At 40.1% G+C, this 15,196-nt stretch overlaps 2 protein-coding genes across 2 annotated transcripts; one reads left to right on the top strand and one right to left on the bottom strand.

Moving 5' to 3' along the window:
* Positions 1 to 334: 334 nt before the first annotated feature.
* Positions 335 to 3,463, top strand: ccnd3 (cyclin D3). Its single transcript, XM_034139612.1, has 5 exons — positions 335 to 571; positions 742 to 957; positions 1,543 to 1,705; positions 2,507 to 2,640; positions 2,898 to 3,463. Exons 1-5 carry the CDS (start codon positions 335 to 337, stop codon positions 3,093 to 3,095), a joined length of 948 nt encoding a protein of 315 aa, XP_033995503.1. The 3' UTR covers positions 3,096 to 3,463.
* A 16-nt stretch (positions 3,464 to 3,479) lies between these two features.
* On the bottom strand, positions 3,480 to 14,266 carry nuak2 (NUAK family, SNF1-like kinase, 2). Its single transcript, XM_034139593.1, has 6 exons — positions 13,750 to 14,266; positions 8,992 to 9,112; positions 8,356 to 8,507; positions 7,221 to 7,286; positions 6,553 to 6,805; positions 3,480 to 6,457 (listed from the first exon to the last, which is right to left on the bottom strand). Exons 1-6 carry the CDS (start codon positions 13,984 to 13,986, stop codon positions 5,409 to 5,411), a joined length of 1,878 nt encoding a protein of 625 aa, XP_033995484.1. The 5' UTR covers positions 13,987 to 14,266; the 3' UTR covers positions 3,480 to 5,408.
* Between the last annotated feature and the right edge of the window lie 930 nt (positions 14,267 to 15,196).

The following is a 15,196-nucleotide window of genomic DNA, read 5'->3' as shown; positions in this document are numbered from 1 at the left end:
CGTTATGGGTCTGGACTGTTTACAAACTTCTTGGGGTTCAAATTATCCCGAGGGCCACGAACGCACCATTAAATTAACATATTTTTCCGATGAACCAGGATGACATTTATTTAAAATTGGTTTAAAAGAGTATATTTATATCCCACTGATGCTAAATTGAAGGAAACATTAAAAACGAGGCGGTAGGAGATACAGTTTGAACGCTACAGGACAGTTAGCATCGCTAGCTAACGGTAGACCTTAAAAGCTTAAAACGGTAACTAGCTAGTTTATCGGCTTTTTAATAATTTAAAGTAGATACAATATTTAATTCCACGGTATTTAACTTCGTCGAATGGAACTTTGTGAGGATGGACAGCTTCAAAGTGGATCCACAGATATAAATGCGTGTGATACGGAGTGTGATGTGGTTCTCCGGGCTGGCAGCGACCATCCCGTGACCTGCGATCCCAGAACCCTGCACAACCTGACGGCCTTAGAGAAGAGCTGCCCGCTGCCCCCGCCCTATGGCAAGGTGCAGACAGACATCGAGCCCCACATGCGGAGGATACTGGCAGTCTGGATGTTTCAGGTGTGCAAATCAGTCAGAAAAGTTCAAGTGTATCTCAAATTGTTATTAGTGATGACGTAGATTTTGTAATTTATATCAGGAATATCTGAGTTTGTATCCTCAAATCAATAAAAAAAAGTCTATATATCTCTCGTAGCTGACTTTAAGAGCAACATATGGGTGTTTTGTAGGTGTGTGAGGAGCAGAAATGTGAAGAAGAGGTGTTCCCATTGTCGGTGTATTTGCTGGACTGTTACCTGAGCCGCTTCGCCACTGAAAAGTCCAACCTGCAGCTTTTAGGGTCTGTTTGCATGTTCCTGGCCTCCAAAATGAGAGAGACTGTCCACCTGACGGCCAGCACGCTTTGCATCTACACAGAAAACTCCATTTCAGTTTCAGACATCCTGGTAAGTATACCTAAACGTTGTGTAGTTGACTTATCACTACTGTATACAATCTACTGTACATGTACCCATAAGCAATGTAGCAATGTAGCTAGCTTGGGCTATGGGTTTTAAAAATATTCAGGCCTACCAGTCATTGGAACCAAATCCAAAATAGGCCTGTCAGAATAACTACATTTGTTGGACGATATATATTTTCCTAGAAATAAAGCCTATAAACACTATTACTTTCATTCAAAACAAATGTATGCCAGTGATAAGCATAATATATCATGGTATAATACTGCAAGTATACTCTTTCAAAGAGCAATGAACTTTTCATAATAATATTCAGTGATTTGGGATTCAATTTAACAAATAATCAGATAAATAGAAAGATATATGATAAGTCGATAACACAATTATCATCAAAGGCCCTATGCCAAAGACATTGGATACCCAAATATACAATTGAGATGTTAGACATAGCTTTGTCTTATGTGTGTGTATGTGTGTGTGTGTGTGTGTGTGTGTGTGTGTGTGTGTGTGTGTGTGTGTGTGTGTGTGTGTGTGTGTGTGTGTGTGTGTGTGTGTGTGTGTGTGTTTCAGCAGTGGGAGGTGGAAGTCGTGTCCAGGTTAGACTGGTGTCTGGCGTCTGTGGTACCCTCTGACTTCCTGGAGCCAGTTCTGCACGCTCTCCCCTTTGTTCAGCCCCACCACTTTCCTAACATGCGCAGGCATGTTCACTCCTACATTGCTCTGTCAGTCACTGGTAAGTTCCCTATCGAACACAAGATGCTTTTTTCCCTAATAAAGTACACTAGAAGAGAATATGCATCCGCAGTGGATGCAAGTATTTTACCATATATATATATATAAATATCTCTCTGTTCAATTATTTCTGTGCCCAATAATAAGGCTATTGTAGCAATAAAAGTAGGATTTTATATCCCTTGTCATACAATCAGTGATAAAAAAATGGAAGTGAGCGTTTAATGTAACAGTGAAAGAAAAGTCTTTCCACACTGTGGACAATGGACACAAAGCAGCCATAACTTTGATTACGATGTGTCAGCAGTTCATTTAGGAGACAAAGAGCTGAGTTTGTGTAATCCTGTATTGTCTGCTGTTAAAGACCAGCGTCCAACTATTCAGCTGGATGATTTCCCACGAATCTCTGTGGTGCTGCCCGAGGCAGCAGGTCACAGGGATACGTTCAGTTTAGTGCTGTTTTAGACAAACTATGATGTTACAGCGCATACAATTAAGACAATTCCTGGCTCCCGACAATGTAACTCTTTTAAAAAGGTGTCTGAGCGAGGATTGAATATCTAATGCTTCGTCTCAGTGTATCTCCTGCCTGAAGCAATTAGGTTTTGGAAAATGTCTGTTTTTGTCCATCAGGGTGTGTCTACAATGGTGGCATCTGTTTGAATGTCAACTGCTAGCCTTGCCTATTTAGCACCTGCTGCAATAGTCTACAATACTTCAAGTGAACAACAATTGCCCATCATAATTAGTAAATTAAGTGTGATTAATTTTAAGGTAAATTATATCCCTCTCTTTTCCTCAGACGGCAGGTTTTCAGTGTTCTCTCCCTCCACTGTTGCATGTGCCTGTGTGAGCATTGCCACACAGAGGCTACAGTTATCGGACTCCTCTGATTCAGTGATGACGTTTTTGGCCAACCTTTTGGTCATTGATCTGGTAAGGGTAATATTTAACTGACATTTGTCGATAATATTTTTTGGGACTTTGCCCTATTGTCAACATTGTCGGGAATGTTTGTGATAATTTTAGAAAGCACTCTGATAACAGTCTTTGGGAAAAATACAAATAAATGTTTGAAATTTGTTTAGAAGAGTCAGTTATCATGTACATGGATTATTAGTCAATATCCATAGAAAGAAAGTCTGTCCATGCCCCACTGATGAACTTATGCTTGTGTCCCTGACCATGAACAGAGCCCTGTCCTCCTCTGCTATGAGCAACTGGGCAGTGTGTTGGAGCTCAGCCTACCCTCTGGTTTCCAGGCAAGTGTTAGCAGATCAGGAGCAAACAGCTCAGAGATCAGCTACACCCCTGCTGTCTTTCAGGATGCTGTATTGACACCAGTGACATCTCCCCAGGAAATCCATCTCAAACACTCCTCCCTGACATGACTGGCTAAAATGAATTATAGATGCATGTACATGTGCATGTAGAAGAAATAGCCTAAATATCAAGATAAATGTTTCTAAATGCCATTTCTCTTTTATCATAGTTTTTTGCAAGTTCCTTCTGCGACATGTAGAGCTTTTAGAGTTTGAGATTGCTTTTGTTATATCTACTTTTCAAATATATATTTAGCATTAATCTTGATTAATTGAAAATGTAATGAAATCTTCATATCTGGACAGTTCTAATGATTTTGAAAATATGTTTTATGCATGGTTTCAACACAGTATTGAATTGCCTTGTGGCTTTTATCAATATTCGGCAACATAAAATATGTTGTAAAAAAAACAAAACATTTGCATGTGGGTCACATAAAACAATGTCCAGCATTCAAGTTCTCAATTTTTTTATTGATTTCCTCATCCCAGGCATAACAGCATGGCATATCACACGGTCATATAAACGATAAGTCCAGTAACTTTGGCAAACAGGGTTTGTTACTGTTAAAGAAAATAATATTAACAGAACCTGCAACTTCTGGGCCAAGGGGGAGAGATAAACAGTAATGAAATGCCCAAACGCACTTTATATATTGTACAAGAAATATGAAAGATACCATTTTAGACCCGTCTTCCTCGGTGTCACACTTCAAGAATAAAATATTCAGATTTCTGTGACATAATAGAAATGAATGACAATAACTTCCAGTTGAAATAAGGCATTTGCTAGTTTACATTTGTATAGGCTTTACATTCCTGATCAGATTCTTATTTTGGAAAAAAATAACTGAAAATATACACATTTTACCATTCCAGTTCCTTAACAAAAGCATGGCTTTGCAGCATCGGAGTACTGCAACTTATTATACAATAACTTAATACTTCAATTATAGCTGATAAATACATTGTATGCATCAGGTTTCCATGGGGTGATAGAGTGCGGAAATGTTCCAGGCCTGGGTTTATGTTCTAATTTAATCCCAGCAAGCCAATCCAATTAAGCAACTGCAGTTTGCAGCGTGACATTTCATACAGAAAGAAAGAAACACTTTTTCTCGGATTACCAGGAGGCTATTCATAAAGCAGGAGTTGGAACCAGATAACGTCTCAAACTTAATGATCCTTATCAGCATTTATAAATCACAATTTTACGATTGTACATTTGGAAACATAACGCTTTATTAGTTTAAGGATACACTTCTAATCCGGCTTTGTGAAATACTGTACCACCTCTCGTGTCAAGATATTTAAAATTAAAATGCATACACCTGAGCTCCATGACTGATCTTGAACATTCAGTTGAAGGGCTATACATTGTACACAGCATAGACGAGAGAGCTGGGGCACCATTTTCAGAATTTCAATTTGTGACCTGCAAAACTTTAAAAAAACTCAAGTAAGCCCCACCTTTCCTGTGAAACTGCCACCTGCACACAGAGTGAATGACCTGTGCTGTTGTGCTCAGGAGCAAAAAGCAGGTTCAACTGGTTATGCTCAATGTGAGTCATATGCGTCATGATTATCATTCAAGTATTATCCAAACTTGAAACAAGTAATTTCAAGAAAAGAAAATGCTCTTTGAGAGCTGAAGTCCCTGTTACAAACAAACGTTCCTCTTGGAACTTTTTTATGTTGCTTTGAATAAAGACAAACAAAAAAAGTCCAATGACATAGCAAATTTCATCTTTGGTATCCATGAAATGTCATTTTCCTCATACCCAAAGCTCAGTTAAAGCTGTAAAATACCCATCCTAGCATTAAATCTGGTCATTATCGCTTTAAAAAGAAAAATTAAGGTTCACGGATTATCAGCTGTTAAGTTGTAAACACTTTATCAAACTGTCCTGTAGACAATAAAATACACTTACTCTGTGGCTTAAGCAATATTCAAACAACCACTGACTGTTAATGTCAGTTTTTATGTCAATTTTCATTGAGCAAAGTGTTTAACACACTGTTGCTTTTTGACGTAGTAGACCAGAGTTTTTGACCCACATCAGCTTCTTTCACTGAGGTTCTTTGAAATGGACATTTTTAACTGCAGCATCATTCTTATAAAATACTGTGCCATCTGGTTATTTATAGCCTGTTTTACTCAAATTACAGGCCACCACCATACAATACAATCGGATGTTTAACAAGAAACCTCTTGTGTTTTTGGTACTGTGCAAATCCCTGAAGTTAGCTGATCATTATTACTACAATTTACTAGTGATTTCGCTTAATGCACTTTGGCTTTTGAGTATTCAGTAGTTAGCTGTTAGTCAAAACTTCTGAAAAACAAGTCTTTAGTCAGTGTTCTTCAATAATAACTGGACTTCAGCTTGCTGCAGAGCCTCGTGTAACCACGGCCTGCTTGTAAGCCTCTGTAACATTATCGCAGTCTGTGATGGAAAAGGCACTGTCAGCCACTCCAGCCTCGTAGCAGTTCCAGGGCCTCAGTGGCCCGGCCCCCAGCATCCTGTCTTCTTTGATATCCAGCAGGTTGTCAGCAGACACACATCCTCTCAAGCTAGGCTTGGCTGGTGTTTCCACTTGTGCTGGATGTCGTACATGGTCTGGCAGATCCAGCTGGTCAAAGGACTCCGAAGACAGAATACTGTCCTCGCTGATGGCGCCACTCGGCCTCGACCTGGCGCCTGTGCACGGTAAAGAAGCTGCCAGCTGGTCCAGAGAGCCAAACTCCTGCAGCCTGCCGGAGGAGAACTTTCCATTGCGCTTCAAAATGCCTTTCTTATGGGTTGGTGCTGAAGGGCACTCTTTAGTTTGTGGTGCCCAGCCAGAATCACTGTTGTCAGGAGAGGAGGAGTAGTACCCGGACTCGTGCTCGGTGGGCTTCTTTAGGATACCTTTGCGGGGCAGCAGTGCAGCCGAAGGAGCATTAGCCGCTGTAGCATCACCCAAAATGTTCTGAGGCTCCACTGGACTTACAGCAGGGGCTTCACTCAGGGCCTTCTGTTTCACACTGTTGCGCCTCTTTAAAATACCCTTATAGGGGCGACTGTCTGTGCTTACTTCATGAATGGTCTGGGAGACATTGTTTTCTTTTCGTGACCTTCGCAGAGAGCGCTGCCGGACTACATCCCCTCCCCCGCCCGGCGAGCGGAGCAGGCAGCGCATCTTGGAGCCATTCTCCAGCAAAGGTCTTGATGTACGGCGCAGCCAACTAGCAATGCTAGCCAGCCCAGCAGGGTGTGATGTGGAGGGGGAGGCTGGTGAAGGGGTCTGCTCTAGTGGACTGCTCTTTGTTTCGGCCAGTAATGGCTGCTGGTAGCCCCAGTTAAGCCACCAGTGTCCTGCAATCTCCTCTATTGTGGCCCTGCGCTCTGGATTTACCATTAGCATCCAACGTATAAGCCCACATGCATCTGAGAGGAAGAGCAATAGAGAAAAAAAAACCTGTTAATCTTTCCATTTGAATCCAGACCATGACTAGAATAAAAAGTTGAGATGAAAGACTCACCAGAGGGGTTGGTGGGTTTACGATAGTTTCCAGTGCTGATCTGTTGGACCAATGCCTTGTGGTTGTTTCCATCAAATGGCATGGTGCCGTGAACCATCGTGTACAACAGCACACCAAGAGACCAGGTGTCCACCTCCGGCCCACGGTAAGGCCTTCCATTGACGATCTCCGGGGAGGCGTACAGAGGGCTGCCGCAGAAGGTCTGGAGAAACTCATCACGCTGGTAGAGGTTGGACAGGCCGAAGTCTGCAATCTGTGAGAACAAGAAGTAGACATTAACCTGAGAAACATAGTATTTTCATTAGATCAGAGTAGGAAGAAAATGTGGTATTAATAGATTATCAATATTACACCTGATAAAATTGTGTTAATTATCCAGTGGCACATTAATAATTTATGTTCCTTCTGTTCTTGCTCTACCTCCTTCCCCAAACAACCCACACAAAATGTGTGTAATTAATTTGCCAAAAGTATTCTGTCAGATATTATCCTACAGTTTATGGATATTACACATGTCCTTTATATCTTTACACAAAGCACCATCTGCTGTCATATATAATCTAAACTAACACAGATTATATAACCTAACACTGCAGACTTTTATACCCATGAGCCCTGTGTGTGTAAATGTGTAGTTGTGTTGGTTGGAACTTGTCCCATAAACATACCTTCACGTTGCCGTTGCCATCTAGTAAAATATTCTCCAGTTTCAGGTCTCGGTGTACTATTCCATTCTGAGAGGGAGGGGAAATAAAGATATTAGTTTTTTGCATTTTAAATGATAATGTCTCCACCCGGGCCATTATGCATCAGTTTACTGGAAGTGGTCTTTTTCCTATAAAAGGATCAGTCATTACTGGGACAGAACACATTCTTTTCTGAGATTTTTTTCTGGTACATCAGCTGTGCTTCATTGTCCTCCGCTCTGTAGGGGGGCATGCCTTTGACTCGAGCACAGCCTGAACGTGTTGCTCTCGAACATGCAGGTCAACTACTTCTGCTGCTTGTAGCAACGGATACATTATGTTTGAAGCATTTAGTAATTGTTAAGATGCAGTCATAAAGAAACTATTGTGTGCAGTACTTTATAATTCATCTTGTTTACTATAATATAACCTTTTTTTTTTTTAAAGATGGCTATGTTCAATAAATGTATAAAGTAACATGGAAAATTAAATATTTAACGAGACGTCATCAGCACTCAATAAAAGTGAAATGAGACAGATGGTTAGCACAAAATATGACTGGGCAATTCACTCTGTAAATACTGTCTAGCAAACCTGTAACAGCTCTGCAAAGTGCTGAACTGCTACAATAAAATATAGTGTGTTGTAAAAACCACAACTGATTATATGTGTGTGTGTGTGTGTGTAGCCTTTCTGTTCCATCACACCCTCATTAAGAGTGTCAGACCATGCATGTTGTGTGTGTTGGGTCGGTTGGCCTTTAGCCCTGACGCTAGCTCTCAGCAGACAAACTGTTAATTTCCCCCTGCATCATTCTCACAGCCTCCCTGTGCAGATCAGCAGGCGCACACTGAATAATGCCCATTATGTAACTTTGGGGGTGCCACTGCCCTGGAAGAAAACAATGAGCGAAGCAGCTAGTCTGAGTGGGGCTCTGCGTCATCAGCTTTGACGTACTGTAGCAGCCACGCATGAAGGGAACTGAGATAGATACCATAGATAATATATCTACATTTTGTTTTTCAAAACTTGATTCCAATGTCCCATGATTAAATCTTCTGTAAAAGAAAACAATGTGCTCTGTATAAAATGATTGGATTATGAGAGACTGCCCTACCTGATGGCAGTAGTGCACAGCAGATACAATCTGTCTGAAGAAGCTCCTGGCGTCCCGCTCAGAGATGCTCCTCTTGTCACAGATGTAGTCGTACAGGTCTCCCCGGCTGGCATACTCCATCACTATCACAATTTTGTCTTTGTTCTCAAATACTGAAACAAAAAAAACACCTTTCATTTAGGATTTCATACTCAACTAATCACCCTAATGGAACTGAATGATCTGGACTGATCAGTACAAACACACACTGTATGTTCAATTAAGGACGCATTGAAAACAAACTACAGAACTTCCTTTAGCCCCTATTTCACTCCTCTGATTAGGATAAACAGGGCCCCATGATGATTGTATTGTAATCAAACATGCACTGAAGTGGACAAACACTGAATGATGACTATCTGATCAGGCGTGAGAGGCACTGGAAGACACAAGGCCTGCACATTATTATCCCGCAGCGCTGACGGGGTATAAACCCTTATGTAACGTAGAGACTTGCGTGACCAAACTCTGAATCTCAAACAAAGACTGTTTGAGAAATCTTTTCAGGTATCACTTTTCACGCTGCATGCTGGAGATTCAGTCACGATGTAAACGATGAAACTACACACAAAAAGCATCACATTTTGCATACTGTACCTTCATATATGGTGATGATGTGCGGGTGGCAGAGTGAGGACATGATCTCAATTTCTCTGCGAATGTGAACCAGGTCTTGCTCATCTTTGATCTTCTCCTTTCTGATCGACTTTATGGCAACCTGAACAAAGACAAAGAGAAAATGAATCTACTTTTACTTACAGGGAATATTCAATAACATTTGACAGCTTTATAGTTTTCTAGGAGAGTCAAATATTTTCTTTAAAAGCCACTGTGTAATAATCATCAGCCACTGTGGCCACAAGTAATAATTTCAGAATAATGGTAAACATTAACACACAGTGTAGCCGGAGCACAATTTTGGAGGAGTCATAAAAACAATAAACCGTCTTTGTAGTGTTAGTTACACAGCAATAATCATTTTTAAGGGTTTGCCAACATAAGCCTCAATGAGATACTTGTCAAACCAGACGAGTGAGGCTGCATACTGAAATGCACAAGGGTGTGTTTCATTGGTAATTAATCCAAATTTACAGTTGGAAGAATACACTTAAGCATTGCGATATTATGTTTTGGGACGCTGTATCCACTCTTAAAAACAATACATATATCTAATAGATTTCAGGCAAATATTTATGGCAGACAGCGGCTCAGACTGCAGTAAAACTGTCATACATGCAAATCTCACTCTTCTGATTGCATAAAACACCTTTTTCTTTAAAATTATTTCCAAAAAAAAAAAATCACAGTCGCATGATATCAGCTTGCTTAATATCTCAATATATTTAATGTAAATCCTAAATCCTGAATCCTGAATCGTATCGTATCCCCAGATTCTTGCCGAAGTGTTTTTCTTGGTGCCGTGTCTGCCATTTTGGCAATAGTTTCGTTTTTTTAAGAATTCCTATTCATTCTGCCTTCAATAAGACTAGCCTTCCGTCTGAGGTATGTCCTCTTGGGAGAGGAACAATGGGCAGTGAGCCGTAAATTCTGCTATGTCGTTTCCACCGAGGCAGAGGGAACACCGGGTCAACTATTGTGTGCTGTAATGAAATCCATTGTCTGCTGTTACGTCTGTGAGACTCATACAGAAGAATAACATTACATTACATTTAGCTGACGCTTTTATCCAAAGCGACTTACAATTACCAATTACAGGGACATTCTCCCTGGAGTAACTAAGGACTAAGTGCCTTACTCAAGGACACACTAGTGGTGGTGTTCCTGGCGGGATTTGAACTCACTATCCATTAGACCACCACTATCCCATAAAGAAATGTAAATCTGAATAGTATCTGTTGGGGAGCTTTTGACATGGCTGTATGTCTTTATGTTGTGTTTGAACCCCAGATGCCTGAGATTCCTCTGTGCACCGAGTGCGTCATCAGACTACCCCGACGCTGAAGGGTGTCATGAGGCACCAGGAGGGCAGCAGTGGTGGGGTGTCCTTGTTTTCTCTCCTTTCAAACCCCTGAGGCTACAGACACGAGGGAAGTGAGTAAAGTAGCGACTTGTCATATCAGTCCCAACACACAACTGTCTCCCGTCATGAGTCACCGTCTGACCTCGGCGCTCCTCCGGGTCAGCACGGTGTCCACACCACATAGCTTTCTCCCTGATTCTGGGAACCGTGGTTTCCTTCTTTTGTTTGCATAGCTTTCAGACGGGCTGGACTCCCACTCATGATGAGTTCACACCCCTGTGCAGTTATCCCTGTGTGTGCAGTCTTTGTAACGGTCAGCATGTTCCACGCAATAGGCACTGAGGTCTAAAACTTTGAGTTCCTGTACGAATAAACCCATATTCTTCGCACTTGAACAACAATTTGAGGTGTAACTGTTGCATAGCAAACTGAGCCAACTGGAAAGGCTAGTGTTAGCTTGTGGATATGTATGATTCATTTAAAGCGAAGAGCAAAATAAATAAAAATGTAACCTCTCCCCCGACACATTGCATTTCACATTAATACGAATATTCCCGAAATAACTAAGCCCATTTCAATATAAACCAAAATAATCATTAGGGTTAGTTACGTACCCTTTAGTGAATATCTCCGACTGACCTAATACTGCATTAACATTATAAGTTAACTTTGAAACATACACATTTGCCCATGTATGCACACATAAATAAAATACCTTAATTAACAAAGCATTGGCAGTTAATTGTAATATATCCTTTCCCCTACTACAACTAGTATTAATAGTAGTTGGGTTTCAGTTGAATACTTTTATTGGGCAAAACTATGGATTAGAGCTGAAACCAATGAGAGAAACTTATCAACAAACATTCTGATGATTAATCATTCATATACCATTTTCCTAGCAAATAATCCAAGTTCCTGGTTCTTATTTTGCCGATTTTCTTTGAATTTGTGTTTTTGGGGAATTTTTATAGACCAAGAATTAATAACGACAATCATTTATTGCAGCCCTACATTTCATATTTACTCACTACTGCTTTACATTTTTCCATAGGCATTTACTTGCTTAATTTGTTAAAAAAATATTTTAAATGTAGTAACAACTAGTTTGAAACTAGCTAGTTGCCACTGAAGACTTAGAAGAGACTTTGCCCTCAACCTCAGTAATAGATTTGTAAATACCTTGTGAAACCCTAAAAAAGTGTTAAGTAACAGATGCACATTTAGAATACATGTCACGCAGCGATGTGTGCTGAAACCTCCAACCTAAGTGGGTTATGTAATCAAATCATGCATGTAGATAATGGGAACAGCTGTAGTGCCAACGCACGCAAGATGAAGCCATCCTTTGTGCCGTGTCCCTCCCCGTGTCAAATTACATATCTTTGTCCATTGTGTTGTCAATACTAAAAGGTAGGTGGATAAAAACAACACAGATGAATGTTTCTCCGTTCTATGTTTACTGCTGTTTGAGCCGTACTGAATTCAAAACATACATTTGGGATAATCAGTATTTTGATGTTTGAACACAGGTTTCAGGCAGGACTATAAAAAGGTAGCTGCCTTCAGGGATCAATTTCAGACACCAACTTATATCCTATAAAAGCAAAGTGCATCAGTAGCGGGAAGTCGTGTCACAGCAGAGATTGTGTTGGTAGACAAGGCTGAACCTGTATCACTACTTGTTTACTGCAGGTACAAAGGGAGAATTCCTGACTCTAACTTCCTTGACTTCTAAGCGCTTTCACTCATGATCGTTTAACACAGAGTATTTCTCATAAACATCACCTGTCAGCTGAGCCCAATTGCTGGCAAAGAGACTTCATTTCCAGGCCAAGTATCTGTTTTGGTTTTTTTGATGAGTCACTATGCCTTTTTGTTGTTAAATAGGTGTGCTTTTTGTTTTAAATACTTTGCCTATAATTTGCATTTCCTGTTGCATACACTACACTATAGAAACAAGAATATACGATCTAACAAATTGTAGATTATTGATAGAAGAACATATTGTATTATGCAGACTCGATTGCCTGTTTATAAAGCATAACTAGTGAAACCAAATGCGGTAAAAAGCAGAAGCCGTGCAGTAAACCTTCAAGAAGTCATTCGTTTTTGTTGGAACTACTTTAGAAAGGTGGTCATTTGCTCTTTATGTCCATTATATATGCAGTTAAATTGTATTGCATTGTACTGAAGTGTTACTTAGGTTTAGTCTACCATCATTCATAAACAGGTAATGCACTTGTAGACATTTAAGAATACAAGCACTTCTGATGCAAGAAATAAGTAAAACACGTTCTAATTTGGATACACTATAGAATTTGTTTTATCTTTCAACAAAAAAAGGCATTTCCATGTGTTTGCCAACTCCTCCCAGTGCCTCAGGGTTATCTCTGTCAAGTCTGTTTTAAATTCCTCCCATTTCCCCTTAGGTCCCAGGGAACTGGAATTCACCTAAACTGCTTTAAAATTTCCCCATCCAGCTTTATCACAAAAAGTTACCTAACTTTCCTGTTTAAATAGCTGAGACAATGTCACACAACCTTTCCAACGAAACGCCTTTCCTTTATTCTCTTAATGCCAGAGGGGCCAAAAGGAGGTGACTTATTGTGCAGTGACAGCATTACAGGATCCAGGGTGATCTTACACACACGTAGTGATTTGTTTCCAAACGATCCGTTTTAGTACATCACAAATAACTTCTTCATAGGTTTATCTCACACACAGGACCATCTATGTGTGAACTGGTTTCATAAATGTGAAAATATTGATTTTACTACTTACTACCTGCTACACTACTTAATTATTATTATTCTCATTTTTATATTATTATGATTATTACGAGGTTAATGATTTGCTTTTAGTTCAAACAAAGGACTAACAGTGCAAAGTACAAACAAAGTGTCAACCAGACGTTTTGGTATCCACTGATACAGTTGGTGAGAATACAATGTTAAGATTAGTATAAGGGTTACAATTGAGCAAATATTAAAATAAACATCTTATTCAGTGATCTAATCAGAAGCAAGGACTTGACACAGCTTTCAGAAAAACTATGAGAAAAGTAAGAGCAGCCCCCCTAAAACAAACACAGTGAAGTCTGAGGGCAAACATTAGCTGGTTTGTCAACTTACAAATAACCGCAGCAGACACAAACATACCTCCTTTATTAGTTTGTAATTATTTACAATGAGAAACTGGAAGCCAGCCTTGAATAATTTAAATCCATATTATGTGTGCAAACATTACAGCTCTCTATCGCTAAACAACATATGGCTAATGGGGCCGCAGAACAGGAACAGACTTCAATACCGACTGTAGAGGATCAAAACAAGTATGTCAAATTGTAATTAAATAACATAGTCAGTCCTTACCAGTCTCCCAGATCTTTCCTTGGCTTTCTTCACTTTGCCGTAGGTTCCTTTCCCCAGGGTCTCCAGAAACTCGTACCTGTGTTTCAGGTTGTGTTTGTGGTGGTGTCTCTTCACCGCTTGTCTTTTCACGGTCACCTGGGACGGGGCTTTTCCAAAAACAGGAGCATTTTCGGTTGAACAAGCCCCAACAGACGGCCTACGGTTTGACGAAAGACTGGAAACATTTAAGCCCTCCATGCTGACACAACGGTGTTGTTCTTTTTGGCTTGTTTACGGATGCAGGTGTCGTTGTTAAAGTGCATTCCCCCGTGCGGAGCTCTGCCGGTGTTGGAGCAAGTTGCTCCCAAAGGTACAGATCGGATAAAAGTGTAATCATGAACTCCTCCAACTCCGGCAGTGAGACAGACTACTACAAGTGAGCGTTGAAGACAGAAACTAAACGCATGTGTGTCCCCTGTTCGGAGCGGTGACCTAATATCAGCAGCAGGTAGGTACACGGCGTGCTACGACACGAGCTGACCTCAGCCACGTCAAATAGTGGAGGGGCGGTTCAGGTGCACCGAGGAGCGCTTGATATGGGACACGGGGCAGCGCCGGGGAGTGTGCAATCACATATTTAGGTCCGTTTTTTGTTTCCTTGTTAAGCTTCCCAGGGAAATAATTCACATTACTTTGACTTTAAAAAGTAAAATGTCACTTTTTAAAGTCAAAGTAATGTGACTTATTTTTTCACAAACCTCAAACTCCAATCCAAGTGGTTGTTCAATGATGCTTCACAGTGCAAACTAATATTAGCAGCAGCAGCAGCAGACTGCAACATGAATGTCTTATTAATGGCAGTAGTCCGTGTACCTTAAAAGGTCCGATGGTTGGCTGTGGTGGAAAGTACCTTTAATGAAGTACTTTTACTTAAGGCTACTGTAGCCTATTTATAACAACGTTGACGTACATGTGCTAATTTACTATACACGCATTTCCATGTATTCTACGTTATTTTACTCTACTACAGTACTGTACTATGATAACTGTAGTTACTCTACAGAATTAGATGACTGATATAAAATATTATATATTAAATCAAACTTAAAATTGGCCACACTTTAACAACCAGCAGATGTTTAGTAAATGCTTATGCATCACAAAATATAATCCATTAATTTAGTATACAACATTTTTCAAAAATGTTACTGTAAAGACTTTTGAAGTATTACTTTGAAACATTTTTAAAGCAGGACTTTTATTTCAAACAGATTATTTCCAAGCTGTGGCAGGCTATTGCTTCTTTGATTCAAGTAAAATATGTTAGTAGTTCTAATAAGGAGCACAACATGCTCTCCCAGCTTGTGTGTTACTGATGTTACAATCGGTGTGCACAAACATATACAACAAGCGCACCACAAAATTAAAAATAGAAATGTAAGGTAGTTGCTTCTTAATATTTTCTTAT

This window comes from Trematomus bernacchii, unplaced genomic scaffold (assembly GCF_902827165.1).
Source record: "Trematomus bernacchii unplaced genomic scaffold, fTreBer1.1, whole genome shotgun sequence".
NCBI lineage: Eukaryota > Metazoa > Chordata > Actinopteri > Perciformes > Nototheniidae > Trematomus > Trematomus bernacchii.
The sequence above is the reverse complement of the archived record's forward strand: the minus strand, read 5'-3'. Positions and strand labels throughout refer to the sequence as shown.